This window comes from Brachyhypopomus gauderio, unplaced genomic scaffold (assembly GCF_052324685.1).
Source record: "Brachyhypopomus gauderio isolate BG-103 unplaced genomic scaffold, BGAUD_0.2 sc294, whole genome shotgun sequence".
NCBI classification, from domain to species: domain Eukaryota; kingdom Metazoa; phylum Chordata; class Actinopteri; order Gymnotiformes; family Hypopomidae; genus Brachyhypopomus; species Brachyhypopomus gauderio.
The window spans coordinates 84,571-102,500 of record NW_027507115.1 but is presented as its reverse complement, the minus strand read 5'-3'; the positions used below and the strand labels follow the sequence as shown (position 1 = coordinate 102,500).

The following is a 17,930-nucleotide window of genomic DNA, read 5'->3' as shown; positions in this document are numbered from 1 at the left end:
GTAAGGTGTGTATGTACATATGTATGTGTATGTTTGTATGTATATTTATATGTGTGTGTATGTTTATATGTATGTATGTTTATATGTATGTGTGTGTGTGTGTATGTATGTGTATGTTAGGTGGTTCACTTTAAGAGAAGCCCCTTGCAGGTGTACTACTAGAGTTGTAGCATTCATAGGAAGTGTTAGGAGCCCTTTAGCTCAGAGTATCATCTGACCAAAGGATCACGACTGACTGGAGACTCACAACCCAGCAGTGCCAGTGAGGTCAGTGAATTAAAGACCCGACCTGTACAAGCTCAGTGTTGGTGGAACTGTGATGAAGAACACATTGTCTTCATGAAGAAAGGTTGGACACACACACACATACACACACACACACACACACACACACACGTTGTTTTGCACGTTCCCTCCCACATTCTCACTGGCATTTAGAGCAGTGAACCCCCCCCCAGTAGAACTGAATCCAGGACTGATTACAGCTGATTCACAAAATACGTCATTTTTGCAGACCATCACAACCCCTCTGTGCAAATAACTGTGTGCTAATAACTCATCCAGGACTGGTCCTTTGACCATAAACACCATAACTAACTCCCGTCCACATCATTTTACATTATAGTGCTTTCTCAGCAGTGTTAGACGAGGCTGACCTACCTGGTATAGCAGGCAGGTGGCGCTCTGTGAAGCTGAACGCCTCTACGGGCTGCTGGAACGTGGGGAGGGGCACGGGTGGTGCTCCAGCCGTCGGCTCCCGGTGTCTGATGGTGGGCGTGGCGTGGGCGGGGCCTTTGGGATGGTAGCGGTGTGGGGGGTGTGGCTTGGGCTTGTAGACGTACGGAGTGGTGACATGGTAACCCATGCCGCCGGGACAGATCTCCTTAAACGCGGCTGAGACACACAAAGATGGTGTTTATACACAGGAAGTATTGGAAAAAGTGGAGTGTTCCAATAAAACCCCTCATTGACTTCCCCTAGTCCCTTGGGCAGAGCCTTGTTGGAGAGGTGCGTGAAAACAGTTAGTTACAAAAAGGTACAATGAATATTCTCTGGGCTCCAGAAGTGAATTTTGCTAAAATGATATTAGTAAGTCTTGACGTGCAAGCAGTGGTGCTTGTCCAAGCACAACACAGTTCGAAGAAATAACTCGGGGGATGGATTTTTGTGGTTTGGAAACAGACCTCAACATAAGGGAGGGTGGTTGTAATTTGGGATTATCATAATCTGTTGGGATTATTTATACATTCTAAGTGAGTGATGGGTAAAGCAGAACAACGATGGCGAGTGAGAATCTCTTCGGTAATGACATCAGTGAACAGCACCCAATGACAGACAAGCCTTAGTGAGGGTTCATCCAATCAGCATGTACAGATGGAGACCTACAGTGCACTCGGTTTGTGTGCGTGTTCCTGTAATTAATTTTTTGTCACTTTACAAATATGCATGTAGAGAGGATGTCCACTGCCCCATATATAATTAAAAATTATGCAAATGTGAATACAATTAATTATTCTTACCTTTTTGTTTAAGACATTTTAGAGAACAATAAATACTATGCACTTTTTTATGCTCTTAATAAGGTAAATGGCGTTTTTTTTAAGCAGTAAAATAGTTGTTCACATATGACCAGGGAAAGAGTGTATATATGAAATGTGTGAGAGCAATACCAAAACACCTGTGATGGTGTGAAGCATCTACACAGCTCAGCAATGATACACACACATGCAGAGGGAGGAGAGGAGAACAGGAGGAACGGAGATAAAAACAAGTGATGGAGAGGAGAGGAGGGGAGAGATGGACCAGGTGGAGAGGGAGGCGGCGTGTGGGAGGGGTGTTGGAGGCTTGTAGGCGGGGTGATGGAGGGGTGATGGAGGCTTGTAGGCGGGGTGATGGAGGGGTGTTGGAGGCTTGTAGGCGGGGTGATGGAGGGGTGTTGGAGGCTTGTAGGCGGGGTGATGGAGGGGTGTTGGAGGCTTGTAGGCGGGGTGATGGAGGGGTGATGGAGGCTTGTAGGCGGGGTGATGGAGGGGTGATGGAGGCTTGTAGGCGGGGTGATGGAGGCTTGTAGGCGGGGTGATGGAGGGGTGTTGGAGGCTTGTAGGCGGGGTGATGGAGGGGTGTTGGAGGCTTGTAGGCGGGGTGATGGAGGGGTGATGGAGGCTTGTAGGCGGGGTGATGGAGGGGTGTTGGAGGCTTGTAGGCGGGGTGATGGAGGGGTGATGGAGGCTTGTAGGCGGGGTGATGGAGGCTTGTAGGCGGGGTGTTGGAGGCTTGTAGGCGGGGTGATGGAGGCTTGTAGGCGGGGTGATGGAGGGGTGTTGGAGGCTTGTAGGCGGGGTGATGGAGGGGTGTTGGAGGCTTGTAGGCGGGGTGATGGAGGCTTGTAGGCGGGGTGTTGGAGGCTTGTAGGCGGGGTGTTGGAGGGGTGTTGGAGGCTTGTAGGCGGGGTGTGGGAGGCTTGTAGGCGGGGTGTGGGAGGTGATTGGAGGCTTGTAGGCGGGGTGTTGGAGGGGTGTTGGAGGCTTGTAGGCGGGGTGTGGGAGGCTTGTAGGCGGGGTGTGGGAGGTGATTGGAGGCTTGTAGGCGGGGTGTTGGAGGCTTGTAGGTGGGGTGTTGGAGGAGTGTTGAAGGCTTGTAGGCGGGGTGTGGGAGGCTTGTAGGCGGGGTGTGGGGGGGGGTGATGGAGGCTTGTAGGCGGGGTGTGGGAGGGGTGTTGAAGGCTTGTAGGCGGGGGTGTTGAAGGCTTGTAGGCGGGGTGTTGAAGGCTTGTAGGCGGGGTGTTGGAGGCTTGTAGGCGGGGTGTTGGAGGCTTGTAGGCGGGGTGTTGGAGGCTTGTAGGCGGGGTGTGGGAGGAGTGTTGAAGGCTTGTAGGCGGGGTGTTGGAGGCTTGTAGGCGGGGTGTGGGAGGCTTGTAGGCGGGGTGTGGGGAGGTGTTGGAGGCTTGTAGGCGGGGTGTGGGAGGTGATTGGAGGCTTGTAGGCGGGGTGTTGGAGGCTTGTAGGCGTGGTGTTGGAGGAGTGTTGAAGGCTTGTAGGCGGGGTGTTGGAGGCTTGTAGGCGGGGTGTTGGAGGCTTGTAGGCGGGGTGTGGGGAGGTGTTGGAGGCTTGTAGGTGGGGTGTGGGAGGTGATTGGAGGCTTGTAGGCGGGGTGTTGGAGGCTTGTAGGTGGGGTGTTGGAGGAGTGTTGAAGGCTTGTAGGCGGGGTGTTGGAGGCTTGTAGGCGGGGTGTGGGAGGCTTGTAGGCGGGGTGTGGGGAGGTGTTGGAGGCTTGTAGGTGGGGTGTTGGAGGTGATTGGAGGCTTGTAGGCGGGGTGTTGGAGGCTTGTAGGCGGGGTGTTGGAGGTGATTGGAGGCTTGTAGGCGGGGTGTTGGAGGCTTGTAGGCGTGGTGTTGGAGGTGATTGGTGGCTTGTAGGCGGGGTGTTGGAGGTGATTGGAGGCTTGTAGGCGGGGTGTTGGAGGTGATTGGAGGCTTGTAGGCGGGGTGTTGGAGGTGATTGGTGGCTTGTAGGCGGGGTGTTGGAGGCTTGTAGGTGGGGTGTTGGAGGTGATTGGAGGCTTGTAGGCGGGGTGTTGGCCTGCGGGTCTTACCTGTGCCGGGCAGGGGGCAGCGCTCACAGTGCTGGCCCCACGCCTTCCCTACACTGCAACAGCACAGCTGCTTGCTCAGCTGGGTGGCGACCGGGTGTAGACACCGCCTCCCCGAGCTGACCAGGCGGAAGCAGGCGCCCCTCTCCTCCGGCACGGGGGGCAGATCGGCTGCTCGCCACGCAGCCGACGGGGAACGGGGGGGAGGGAGGAGGGTGCGGCGGGGTGACACAAACATGGAGGAGAGAGAGAGAGAGAGAGAGAGAGAGAGAGAGAGAGAGAGAAGAGAGAGAGACAGAAGAGAAAGAAAGAGGGGGGAGAGAGAGAGAGAGAGATTTCCCTTCACCATCTGTCCTAGAGCTTGAAAGTAGAAGTACGGAACACAGTCCTATTGTCACATCTAGTACAGCTAGGGAACATCTACAGTAAGCTAGGGGTAGTGAGCTAGGGACAATCTACAGTAAGCTAGGGGTAGTGAGCTAGGGAACATCTACAGTAAGCTAGGGGTAGTGAGCTAGGGAACATCTACAGTAAGCTAGGGGTAGTGAGCTAGGGACAATCTACAGTAAGCTAGGGGTAATGAGCTAGGGACAATCTACAGTAAGCTAGGGGTAGTGAGCTAGGGAACATCTACAGTAAGCTAGGGGTAGTGAGCTAGGGAACATCTACAGTAAGCTAGGGGTAGTGAGCTAGGGAACATCTACAGTAAGCTAGGGGTAGTGAGCTAGGGACAATCTACAGTAAGCTAGGGGTAGTGAGCTAGGGAACATCTACAGTAAGCTAGGGGTAGTGAGCTAGGGACAATCTACAGTAAGCTAGGGGTAGTGAGCTAGGGAACATCTACAGTAAGCTAGGGGTAGTGAGCTAGGGACAATCTACAGTAAGCTAGGGGTAGTGAGCTAGGGAACATCTACAGTAAGCTAGGGGTAGTGAGCTAGGGAACATCTACAGTAAGCTAGGGGTAGTGAGCTAGGGAACATCTACAGTAAGCTAGGGGTAGTGAGCTAGGGACAATCTACAGTAAGCTAGGGGTAGTGAGCTAGGGAACATCTACAGTAAGCTAGGGGTAGTGAGCTAGGGAACATCTACAGTAAGCTAGGGGTAGTGAGCTAGGGAACATCTACAGTAAGCTAGGGGTAGTGAGCTAGGGAACATCTACAGTAAGCTAGGGGTAGTGAGCTACGGAACATCTACAGTAAGCTAGGGGTAGTGAGCTAGGGAACATCTACAGTAAGCTAGGGGTAGTGAGCTAGGGAACATCTACAGTAAGCTAGGGGTAATGAGCTAGGGAAGCTATAGCTATACTGCTGTATAGTGAGCTAGGGGACAGGTGTATAGTGAGCTAGGGGACAGGTGTATAGTGAGCTAGGGGACAGGTGTATAGTGAGCTAGGGGACAGGTGTATAGTGAGCTAGGAGACAGGTGTATAGTGAGCTAGGGGACAGGTGTATAGTGAGCTAGGGGACAGGTGTATCGTGAGCTAGGGGACAGGTGTATAGTGAGCTAGGGGACAGGTGTATAGTGAGCTAGGGGACAGGTGTATAGTGAGCTAGGGAACAAGTGTATAGTGAGCTAGGGGACAGGTGTATAGTGAGCTAGGGGACAAGTGTATAGTGAGCTAGGGGACAAGTGTAAAGTGAGCTAGGGGACAAGTGTATAGTGAGCTAGGGGACAGCTGGAATGTACTGCAAGTTACACTGACGTCCTGCTGTGCCAGAGGTTTAGAGAAGAGACAGAGATCATGTGATCACAAAGACGTTTAGAAGAGAGTCCTTGAAGAACACACAGCACACACTTAGAGAGGAGGGCAAAACACTAACAGCACTAGCAGAGTCACAGCAGGCGTGCAGGACACATGCAGGATGCACAAGACACACACACACACACACACACACACCGAGTTTATTCATTCCAAATTAAAAACAATGATTAGGCAGAGGGTCCGTCAGCGAGTCAGTATTGGTTTGGTCTCCGTAATGTGGAGGTTAGGCTCGTATCATATCAGGATCAGTACAGAACCAGCTAACGTATAAGCACAGAAGGTGACCTGGTGCCCAGGTACTGCCCAGAAGGTGTGTGATCTCGTTTAGGGTCAGACCGGGGGTCGTAGGGCAGGAAGCAGTGATGGGGAGGGGGTGTGGGGTGTGGGGGGGTAAAATGTTAGAGCAGCTGTTTTACATCCATATTCGTATGCCTCTTATAGCCTTTAATAGTGTCTATGCAGTTCAGTCATTAACCTGTTTCCATATAGCAGCTATTTTATTAGCACAGACACGAGCAGCACAGAGAAGCACTGGCAGAGAAGAACGCTGTTCTCCAAGAAGAACCAAAGTGAGTTCTGCGTATGCGCTGGCCAATCAGCTGCAGGCATGCACGTATCTGACCCAATGAGCTTTGGACGGTGAGATTTTTGAGACAATAAGCTTTGAGCTACATTTTATTGTAGCTACTACAACTTCTAGTCTACCCTCCGTAGCACTACATATATATATATATATAACAACAGTGTGATCTGACCTGAACCTAATGACAGTGGCAGAAATCTCAGTATTCGGGAATGGTTTCCAGTGTAACAGGTGTGGTAAAGAACACATGGTCTCAGCAAAGCACCTTATTTCTTAGAATTCTTTATTTCTTTCTTAGCAGATTGAAGCTCATTATGTTCTGAGTACAGAGTTGTTGGAAAAGAGTGTGTCTCCAGTGTCTAATTCACACTCACAGAGACACACTCAAAGAGTGTCTCAAATGTGAACTATTCACACAGAGACACACTCCAAAACACCTTCACCAGTGGCAGATCACCTGCTGTGTTTAATCTTCATCTGTGGGACACTGCGAGCTTTCTCAGGTTACTGCCGTGTGTGTGTGTGTGTGTGTGTGTGTGTGTGTGTGTGTGTGTTTGCAGGCATGTGTGTGTATACATGTGCGTGTGTGTGTTCATGTCTTTGCAGAGAATTGGCATCTCGGTTACTGCCTGGTGATAGAACATCTCCTCACACAGAAGGTTCCTGTGTCCTAACAGGTGATAGAGAACATCTCCTCACACAGAAGGTTCCTGTGTCCTAACAGGTGATAGAACATCTCCTCACACAGAAGGTTCCTGTGTCCTAACAGGTGATAGAACATCTCCTCACACAGAAGGTTCCTGTGTCCTAACAGGTGCCACTACTTCTCTGACCATCATCTGCTAGCGTTTGTGTGAACTGCATAACCCCGTTATGAGGAGTCCACGCTGCACACACGCACAACACACCTTTTAATGCCAGATGAGGAAGAACGATACCATATGCTCGAAGAAGCGCGTGTGTGTGTGTGTGTGTGTGTGTGTGTGTGTATGTGTGTGTGTGTGTATATATGGGTGAGTGCATGTGAGGAAAGACCAGATAATAATCATTTAATAATCAGAGCAGTGGCGTCTCTGCAAGCATAAAAACAGACATGGAAAACAATCAGGAAGAGAGTAGATATGACTAGAGGAGAGGAGAGGAGAGGAGGAGAGGAGAGGAGGGGAGGGGAGGAGAGAGGAGAGGAGAGGGGAGGAGAGGAGAGGGGAGGAGAGAGGAGAGGAGAGGAGAGGGGAGGAGAGGAGAGGGGAGGAGAGAGGAGAGGAGAGGGGAGGAGAGGAGAGGGGAGGGGAGGGGAGGAGAGAGGAGGAGAGAGGAGGAGAGGGGAGAGGAGGAGAGGAGAGGGGAGGAGAGAGGAGGAGAGGAGGAGAGGAGAGGGGAGGAGAGGAGAGGAGAGAGGAGGAGAGGAGAGGGGAGGAGAGAGGAGGAGAGAGGAGGAGAGGGGAGGGGAGGGGAGGGGAGGAGAGGGGAGGGGAGGAGAAGAGAGGAGAGGGGAGGAGAAGAGAGGAGAAGAGAGGAGGGGAGGGTGAACTCACGGTAGCAGGCAGTCAGTGTGCGATCCGGAATGAAGCCAAGCTTACATAAACACCTGTAGCTGCCCACGGTGTTGATACAGTCGCCGTTTGGACACACCCCCTGCAGCTGGCACTCGTCAACATCTGGGAGAGAAATACAGGAGAGCCGGTTAGACACGCGTCCTGCAACAGGACCCCGGTTAGACACGCGTCCTGCAACAGGACCCCGGTTAGACACGCGTCCTGCAACAGGACCCCGGTTAGACACGCGTCCTGCAACAGGACCCCGGTTAGACACGCGTCCTGGAACAGGGAGATGCTGCGTGGGATGGTAGTGTCTGCACAGGCTGTAGGAGCAGAACCTCCCATAGTGAGACATTCACAGAGGGCAAAAATTACACACACACACACACACACACACACACACACACACACACACACACACACACACACACACACACACACACACACACACACACACACACACACACACACACTCACTCACACTCACACACACACACAAATTGCATACACGCACAATCAACATATCCACCAACCCATCCCCACACCAAGACAGAGATTCTCACACACACACACACACACACACACACACACTCACTCACTCACACACTCACACTCACTCAGACACGTGCATGATATTGTGAGGCCACTGGGTTCATGATGACATCATGTGCCTGAGTTTTCTCCCTTGTGCTGTCTGGCTTGTGTTGAAATGACATCGCTCCAACATGCCCCGCCCTGCCACGTTAATGTCTTCATCATTTGAGGCACACGTGAGCATTCTGGCCGCATAGACTTGTTCCTACAGGTACTCTGACATCTCTAACACAGATACTCCTAGGACACGCCCACACACATCAGAACCATGACCCGAGGGTGCCATAAATCAGCTGAGTGTGTGTGTGTGTTTGAGAGATGTATTCTCAAAATGAAATAAGAAGTGAAGAGGACAGTGTTAATCAATACAAGTAATGAGTATGAGAGAGTGGGAGAAAGAAACTAAGTGTGTGTGTGTGTGTGTGTGTGTGTGTATAGACACCCTCCCCCATACCTCCAATATAGACAACCTCCCCATACCCCCCAATATAGACCCTCCCCATACCCACCAATATAGAGACCCTCCACATACCTCCCAATATAGACCCTCCCCCATACCTCCAATATAGACCCTCCCCCATACCTCCAATATAGACCCTCCCCTATACCTCCAATATAGAAATTTTGCCCATTTCCCCACACCTCCCATTATAGAGACCTTCCCCCTACCTCCCAATGTATTGAAATAAATATATTGGGAGGTATGGGGGGAGGGTCTATATTGGGAGGTATGGAGGAGTGTCTCTATATTGGAGGTATAGGGGAGGGTCTATATTGGGAGGTATGGGGAGGGTCTATATTGGTAGGCATGGAGAGGGTCTATATTGGGAGGTATAGGAGAGGGTCTATATTGGGAGGTATGGGGAGGCGATGTAGACTTTCTCCACACTCCTGGCTCTAGCAGCCCCAAACAGGCAGCAGTCTCTCCTCACCCAGCCCAGACCACTTTTAGCTGCGGTTCCGCTCAGGGTTTGGCAGACAGTGGCAGTCACAGTGACTGCTTACACAAACACACACAGACACAGAGTGAGAGAGCGAGAGAGCAAGAGAGAGAGAGAGTGAGAGAGCGAGAGAGTGAGAGGGTGAGAACTCCACAGAGAGAGGGTGCCTGCCTGAGAAGACTTGGTTTAGGACCACCTTTTGGTTTGAACCACAATGCGGTCAGCAAAAAGCACAATGGCACCTGTACGTTAGCTGTGATTGGCTCGGGTCCATGTGGCCAAGATGCTTCAGGTTCCCTGTGGGCTCTAACGACACGGAACACACCAGCCACATTGGAGAAGACAGACGTTCCCCCTCCTTCCCTCTATTTCTCTCTCTCTCTCTCCCTCTCTCCATCTCTCCCTCTCAAGTCAAGGTAGCTTTATTAGCATCACTGTACAAAATTACCAAAGGACTGAAAATGGTTACATTATAACTTAAATAAATACATTTAAATAAATAAATATAGGGCTTATACATGCCTGTCAACATGATGTCATATTTTCATGTTGGGATTTGGGGTTTTATTTTGTGTGGACGTTCTTACACATGTTCCTCTCTCTTTGGGCAGCAGGTCTTTCTGTCTCTGCCCTTTTCTACAGCAGGTCTGTGGTTTCTGTCTCTGCCCTTTTCTACAGCAGGTCTGTGGTTTCTGTCTCTGCCCTTTTCTACAGCAGGTCTGTGGTCTGCACTGAGTGCTTGGTTAGGATCTGTATCTCTGTATCTCTGACAGTAAGGACATGCACAGCCAATTCACTCTCTTAGTTTCAAAGTCAAAAGTAGTCTTTATTTCCTCCAGTAGTCTTTATTTCCTCCAGTAGTCTTTATTCCCTTGCTTGATAATTTGATTCAGTTTTAATTTAGTTGTAAAGCTGTACTGGGAGAGGCTGGTCTGTATATATTTGCTATTGGGTCTGTGAGCCTCAGATTCAGCAGACTGATATGACTCTCCAGGGTTCAGTGCCTGGGTCTGTAATGCAGTAAAATGCAGTGTTTCTCTGCGACTGGTATTTAAATGCAGTGTTTCTCTAGGACTGGTATTTAAATGCAGTGTTTCTCTGCGACTGGTATTTAAATGCAGTGTTTCTCTGCGACTGGTATTTAAATGCAGTGTTTCTCTAGGACTGGTATTTAAATGCAGTGTTTCTCTGCGACTGGTATTTAAATGCAGTGTTTCTCTAGGACTGGTATTTAAATGCAGTGTTTCTCTAGGACTGGTATTTAAATGCAGTGTTTCTCTGCGACTGGTATTTAAATGCAGTGTTTCTCTGCGACTGGTATTTAAATGTGTTCAGAATTTTGGGATATTTTTTGTATATTTTTTGCTAATGAAAACTGGTGGCAATGTTTCCTTTAGGTTTGTATAATCATTTGACAGAATTGTCTATGCAGGGTGACGACGGAGTTGAACCCGCACCTTACACACATATATCAGATCATTGGGACCAAATTGAAATGGGAATGTCAGTGTTGTAGAATCTCATCTTTATTGCATACAGTCTTCTCTGATCTCTCCTCTTTAGTGCATTCAGTGTCCTGCTGAAACCCCCTGATGCAGTAATGATGATGCTGTGGTAAGTGGTGCACCGTGAGCTCTAAGGCTCCACCGGCCACAGTGAACCGCTGTCTGTGTTCCTGACATCTGGGTTTTGACTGGAGGCTCGTGATGTTGGTGTGTTTTAGGGTTCGGTTCTGGCAGGAGTTCTGCAGCAGGTCCAGCTGCTGCTGGGAGGCTGTGTGGTGGGTGACAGCAGCACTAGATCATCTGTGCAGAACATCTCAACATCTCCGTCTCGTAGGGCGAGTCCATGCAATCTGTTCCTGCACTGATAACGTGACGAGTACTGGACGGAGTTCTACCAAATCTGCAGCCGTCTCACTCCGTGGACCCAGACGTCAGGAGAACCGCCTAAACGCAGAGGTTGGAGAATGGAAGAACTGACCTTTATGGCTCAGGGCAGTTCTACTATCTGTCCATCTCCCTCTCTTCACCTCTTTTCTCTCTTTCTCCCCCCCCCCCCTCTCTCTCTCTCTCTCTCTCTCTCCCTCTTTCATAAAGCCTCATCCAGGGCTGGAGGGTGTGATGGAGCAGCACAAGACTCTAATCTTCACTGCCAGCCCTGACACATTAAACCTATTTCTCACCATCATACCCAAACACTCAGATTACTGAGATCAGTCAAACTTGGCACCTGTCTCTCTTCTGTCCCCCTCTCTATCTCTCTCTCTCTCTCTCTTCCCCATCTTTTTCTCTGTCTTACTGCCCATGCTCTCCCCTGCTTCTCACACTCTTATTCTTTACCTCTCTTATCACCCTCTCCTCCATCTGGTTTGGGAGCTACCTAAGGAAGGATAGATCACTCAGAGAGTGACACCAGTCTGATGGATTTCATCTGAGTTAACTCAAGGGGAACATATGACCTATGACCTACGGCAGTGGTCCTATTGCAGATTGAGCATGTAATGCCTGACAATAAGGCTGTAGGCCCAGCAGGGGGCACTGTGCACAGGAAAATAATCAAGTGGAAAATGATGTTTTAACACTCTTCACCTTCTGTAGAAACTATGACAATAACACAGCTCACACACGGACACACACCTACACACACACACACACACAGACTAGTAACTCTTACCAACACAGCGAGTGGTGTTGAACCTCATGTAACCCAGGGGACACTCCAGCAGAGGAATGGCTTCATGAGAAAAAAAGAGGAGAGAACAGAGGAGAGAACAAGACCTGTTTATTTACGGGATTTATTTACGGGATTTATTTACGGGATCAAACAGCAGGATATGACCTATAAAACAAAACAAACCTAACAATATATAAAATACAAAACCCAATAATATATAAAATATGAACTGAAACCAGGAGAAGTGTGACTGTACACCTGAGAGTATCATGTTTTCAGCTGGATCTTACCTGACCTCTTATTTGACCTCTGACCTGCGTGTTGTTTGTGACTTTAGGAGCTAATGACTAAAACCATCACAGGAACGTTCTGGATTCAATGATGTGTGAGTATGAAATAAACCATTTGCAGCAGCCAACATCAGAGAGAGAGAGAGAGAGAGAGAGAGAGAGAGAGAGAGAGGGGGGGATGAAAACACTGTTTGTGTGTGTGTGTGTGTGTGTGTGAGTTAGTGTGTGTGTGTGTGTGTGTGTGGTTTGTGTGAGCCTCTCTCCCAAAGCCCTCAGGGTCACTAGGTCAGTGTCACCTACATGCTACAACAACCCAGTCTGTGTCAGCAGTCTGCAGGATTTCTACTACACCTTATCTGTAGAGAACACAAAGAGGTGGTTCAGTCTCACACTCACCCTGACCCTGACACTGACCCTCTCAACTCCACACATCCACCCATCCTCATGGAGGAAAGGACTGACTCATGGTAGGGACTGACCCCCTCCCTCCCACACACACACACACACACACACACACACACACACACACAGGTGTGGTTTAGTGTGGTGTAGGAACCAGCAGGTTATTTATGGATGAAATATATCATTACTGAGTCCTGCAAAACAAGGTCCAGATTTAGCTTTCTGTTCAGCGTTTCTGGCCAACACGCTCAACTTTCTCTCCAAGAGCACCGCAATCACACAGGGAGTAGGAGAACAAAAGAAAAGAGAGATGACACCTCAGGGGAGAGAGACATAGAGACACACAGTGAGAGAGAGAGAGAGAGAGAGAGAGAGAGAGAGAGAGAGAGAGATATTCTAGGACAATGGGATGGTTCAGAGGCATCCTGTGATTTTGCTGAATTGACGTGTTCCAGCCCTCCAGCCTGCTGCATTCTACTCTTCATCCCTCTCCAAGTCCCCTAACCCGCTGACCCCTGACCCCCTGTGACCCCTGCGTTCTGGCCAAACCTCGCCCATCACCAGCCTGGCACGCAGCCTATGTTCAGAGCCCAGACCCCTCCCTTAACCCCGCCCCAGACACGCTGGAGCAGAAGAAACACTCCAACGTGACGTTCAGGGGAGCCCAGGAGGCAAACGCCATGCTGAGCCAATCAGAGCATGGCAAAAGGGCGCCACCCACCGGAACAGGGAGGGTCCCCGTGGCTGATGTCATCAGAGCCAGGTGAACCCACAGAGTTTACCATGTTCCCCCTGAGACTGGGAGGAGTCTCTGCATGCCATGACACGGCAAAATCCTCTACTTTCAAATCTTCTATCCAGTTATTCCATGACTCAGCTACTGATTCAATGTGATAATGATTATTCCATTATATACTAGAGTTTGTACTAGGGCAGATTCTTCTTCTCAAAACCACAGCTGGAAGGTGATGAGTGGGGGTGGTACGTTCAGAAAACACCTTTGGTCATTTTTAAAGCGCAAATGTTATGGAAATAATGTTGAGAAACAGGATCACACGTGGGGCGAGTGAAAGAGAAGCGTGTGAGGACGTGGACAGCACAATTCTGCCCATATATGGTCTAGACGTCTGGGCCCGTATGGCAACACTTTGAGAAACAAGAGTAGGGGGAGTAGGACTGACTGCTTCAGACCTCCAGAGTGACTTCACTAAAGTGAGTCAACAGTGAGGAATACAGAGTTCAGAGTGTGTGTGTGTGTGTGTGTGTGTGTGTGTGTGTGTGTGTGTGTGTGTGTGTGTGTGTGTGTGTGTGTGTGTGTGTGTGTGTGTGTGTGTGTGTGTGTGTGTGTGTGTGAAAAAAAGAAAGGGAGAGAGAGAGAAAGGGAGGAACAGGCCCATTACAGCAGCAGAACTCCCGCAGAGCATTCCAGATGACACAGCATGTTTAATGTGTGTGTGTGTGTGTGTGTGTGTGTGTGTGTGTGTGTGTGTATCAAAGATTTTACAATAGTTCCTTGAGTTTGCCCACTCATTCATGTCTCTGGGTTGCTCAGCTGTCAATGTGGTGAAAGTCGTTACCTCCTTCAAGGAGGAGTGGAGAGTGTGTTCTCACACACACACACACACACACACACACACACACACACACACACACACACACACACACACACACACACACACACACACAATCACAGAGAGGAGCCCTTCATTAAGCAGAGGGAGCGTCTCTCGTGTTCTCAGAGGTGTGTGTTCCAGTCTGATCTATTCTTCAGCAGAGACACTGACAACATCTGACACTTGAGCTCTGTAGAAGTGAACAAACACTCTGACAACTGAAGTCCTGACACAAGTCAGGACGTCCTGTGTGTGTGTGTGTCTACTTACATGGCTTCCTGGGACACTTCATGCACTTGTGGAATCCCCATGATGTGCCAATGGTCCCACAGCAATCCTCCTGCTTAGACAGACCGGGGAGTGCCTTCCCACACTGCAAAACAAACAAACAAACAAACAAACAAACAAACAAACAAACAAACACACACACACACACACACACACACACACACACACACACACACACACACACACACACACACACACACACACACACACACCAAGATGTCCATGTCAGCTATCACATCTTTCACTGATGCAGTTATATAAACAAGCTATAAATCTTTACAGACAAATGTACAAGGATGTCAGAACGTCCCGTCATTGACGACTGTGTCTCAATGGTGTGTAACCGCAGGGCCTACACTGGGACTAGGGACTAAACACTGGACTGGCTACATAACCCTAACACCACCTAACCCCAACAAACCCCTAACACCACTTAACCCTAACAAACCCCTAACACCACCTTAACCTATCAAACCCTACCACCTAACCCTAACAAACCCTATCACCAGGGCTGGAATGGGCCCCTTTTTCACAACGAGAGTTTCATGCCCAAATTTGGCCCAAAATTATTTGCTAAAACTACTGCTATCACTAACTAATGCTAACACTAACTAATGCTAACACTAACTAAATGTGTCTAAGCCGCCAGCCACTATGGACAATATCTCCCATCCACTGTACGACACACAAGAGCCCATTCAGTGCAAGACTCATTCAACTAAAATGCAGCACAGAGTTTATAGCTCTTTCCTCAACGTGTGACACTATGGATAATCTGTGCAATACTTTATATGGTAAAGTCTATATTTAATATCATAGCTACTGCCACGTTACTGTATTCTACAGGATCCAAATGTGTGTATATGTTGCACATTTCTTTTTGCTTTAGAGTATTTAAATTAGTGTTTTACAACTGCAAAGCGTCTGGTTGCAACTGTAAAAACCAGTTTCCCCGAGGATCAGTAAAGTATTTCTGATTCTTATGACCTTAATCCAAGCTAACATTAACACTACTACCCTTAACCCTTATTTAAATGCTGAATAAAACACTTGGGCTCTTTTATAAGCATTTCCAAACAACAGGCAAAAAAGGGACTCCAAAAGACCTGTCCCCAGCAGACCCGTCCCCAGCAGACCCGTCCCCAACAGACCCGTCCCCAACAGACCCGTCCCCAGCAGACCCGTCCCCAGCAGACCCGTCCCCAGCAGACCCGTCCCCAGCAGACCCGTCCCCAGCAGACCCGTCCCCAACAGACCCGTCCCCAACAGACCCGTCCCCAGCAGACCTGTCCTCAGCAGACCTGTCCCCAGCAGAGAAGGTCCTCAGACAGACCCCCCTGTGGTTACATTTCTATTGGAGCTCTTCAATGAAAAGGTCACTGCAGTATCTCTACAGAGAGAATCAGGTCCAATACCCACCTTCTCTCTGGCATTTCAGTTCATTTACTTTACTTTCATTTCATTTATTTTCCTTTCATTTCATTTCATTTTTCCTGCCTCCTTCACTTTCTTTGCTGCTCTCACAAAATATGTGTGTCAGACAAGTTTAAAAGCTATTAACAGTGAGCAGGACCAGGCAGTTCAAAATGGCAGATGATTGGGGGGGTGGATGGAGAGGAAGAGAAAGAGCTGTAGAAAGAGAAAGTAGCTGAAGAGGAGAGAGATAGAGATAATGAGAAAGAGAGAGAGAATGAGAGGCACAGAGATAGAGAGAATGAGAGAGAGACACGGAGAGAGAGAATGAGAGGGAGTGAGAATGAGAGAGAATGAACGAGAGACAGAGATAGAGAGTGAGAGAGATAATGAGAGAGAAACAGAGAGAATGAGAGGGAGAGAGAATGAGACAGAGAGATAGAGAATGAGGGAGAGAGAGAATGAGAGAGAGAGAGAAAGAGAGAGAAAACTAATCAGTCAAACAGACAAGGGCAGTGGCTGAAAGAGATTCTATTCCATCCTCACACAGCACTGATCAAATACTTCAATCAGCTGCCTGCTCTTTCCAGCTGAGCAGTTTGCACTGTAATTTCCACCCTGAGCGACACAAAGCAGCTAATGATCTGGTCCCCACAGCCCCGAGACCAGCGAGACCAGAGAGACCAGCCCCGAGACCAGTGAGACCAGCCCTGAGACCAGCAAGTCCAGCGAGACCGGCAAGTCCAGCGAGACTAGCCCAGAGACCAGTGAGACCAGAGAGACCAGCCCAGAGACCAGTGAGACCAGCCCAGAGACCAGCAAGTCCAGCGAGACCAGCAAGTCCAGCGAGACTAGCCCCGAGACCAGAGAGACCAGTGAGACCAGCCCCGAGACCAGTGAGACCAGAGAGACCAGCGCGGTGTGACGCACAGATCAAGTGGGACTGCACCCTACATGCTGATCTGCATCCAGCACACACACACACACTCACACACACACACACACACACACACACACACACACACACACACACACACACCTGCATGCCGGTGGTCTCCTGGAAGCAGCGGCCCAGCTGGCTCTTGGCGGTGACAGGGTGGTGTGGGAAGATCTGCTGGTTGGGGTACAAGACGCTGTGGCCTTGCTTCTGGATCTTCTGGCTGCTGGAGACGCTGCTCTCAGCCATGTGGTAGGAGTAGGTGTGGACCACATGAGACCCCGCCCCCTTAGAGCCCGCCCCCTGAGAGCCCGCCTCCAGGCCGCCGGCGCTGTCCACCTCGGACACCTGGTGGATCTGCACGGAAGCTTCTGGAGGATGTTTAACATGGATGTTCACGATCCCTGCAGAGAGGAGGAGGGAGGAGGAAGAGAGACAGACGGGGAGAGAGAAGGAGACAGATGGGGAGAGAGAGGGAGACAGATGGAGAGAGAAGGAGGGAGTTAGGGATGGATAAAAAGTAATGGAGAAAAAGTATGAGAAAGAGACCTGGTTCTGTCCAGATCTGAAGGTGAGGGGAAGTGTGTGTGTGTGTGTGTGTGTGTGTGTGTGTGGTTCTTACCCTGGTTCTGTCCAGATCCGAAGGTGAGGGGAAGTGTGTGTGTGTGTGTGTGTGTGTGTGTGTGTGTGTGGTTCTTACCCTGGTTCTGTCCAGATCTGAAGGTGAGGGGAAGTGTGTGTGTGTGCGTGTGTGTGTGTGTGTGTGTGTGTGTGTGTGTGGGGTTCTTACCCTGGTTCTGTCCAGATCTGAAGGTGAGGGGAAGTGTGTGTGTGTGTGTGTGTGTGGGGTTCTTACCCTGGTTCTGTCCAGATCTGAAGGTCAGGGGCAGTGTGTGTGTGTGTGTGTGTGTGTGTGTGTGTGTGTGGTTCTTACCCTGGTTCTGTCCAGATCTGAAGGTGAGGGGAAGTGTGTGTGTGTGTGTGTGTGTGTGTGTGTGTGTGTGTGTGTGGTTCTTACCCTTGTTCTGTCCAGATCTGAAGGTCAGGGGAAGTGTGTGTGTGTGTGTGTGTGTGTGTGTGTGTGTGTGTGTGTGTGTGTGTGGTTCTTACCCTTGTTCTGTCCAGATCTGAAGGTCAGGGGAAGTGTGTGTGTGTGTGTGTGTGTGTGTGTGTGTGTGTGTGTGTATGTGTGTGTGTGTGTGTGTGTGTGTGTGTGTATGTGTGTGTGTGTGGTTCTTACCCTGGTTCTGTCCAGATCTGAAGGTCAGGGGAAGTGTGTGTGTGTGTGTGTGTGTGTGTGTGTG

At 49.8% G+C, this 17,930-nt stretch overlaps 1 protein-coding gene across 1 annotated transcript in view; it reads right to left on the bottom strand.

Moving 5' to 3' along the window:
* Nucleotides 1-17,930, bottom strand: part of LOC143504542 (latent-transforming growth factor beta-binding protein 1-like) — a gene marked incomplete at its 3' end in the record, with an annotated part of 72,218 nt that overhangs the window by 13,935 nt on the left and 40,353 nt on the right. Inside the window, 6 exon segments of the mRNA XM_076995948.1 lie at nucleotides 661-894; nucleotides 3,593-3,760; nucleotides 7,470-7,592; nucleotides 11,684-11,743; nucleotides 14,259-14,361; nucleotides 16,729-17,030. Of these exon segments, the coding sequence (XP_076852063.1) occupies nucleotides 661-894; nucleotides 3,593-3,760; nucleotides 7,470-7,592; nucleotides 11,684-11,743; nucleotides 14,259-14,361; nucleotides 16,729-17,030 (990 nt within the window).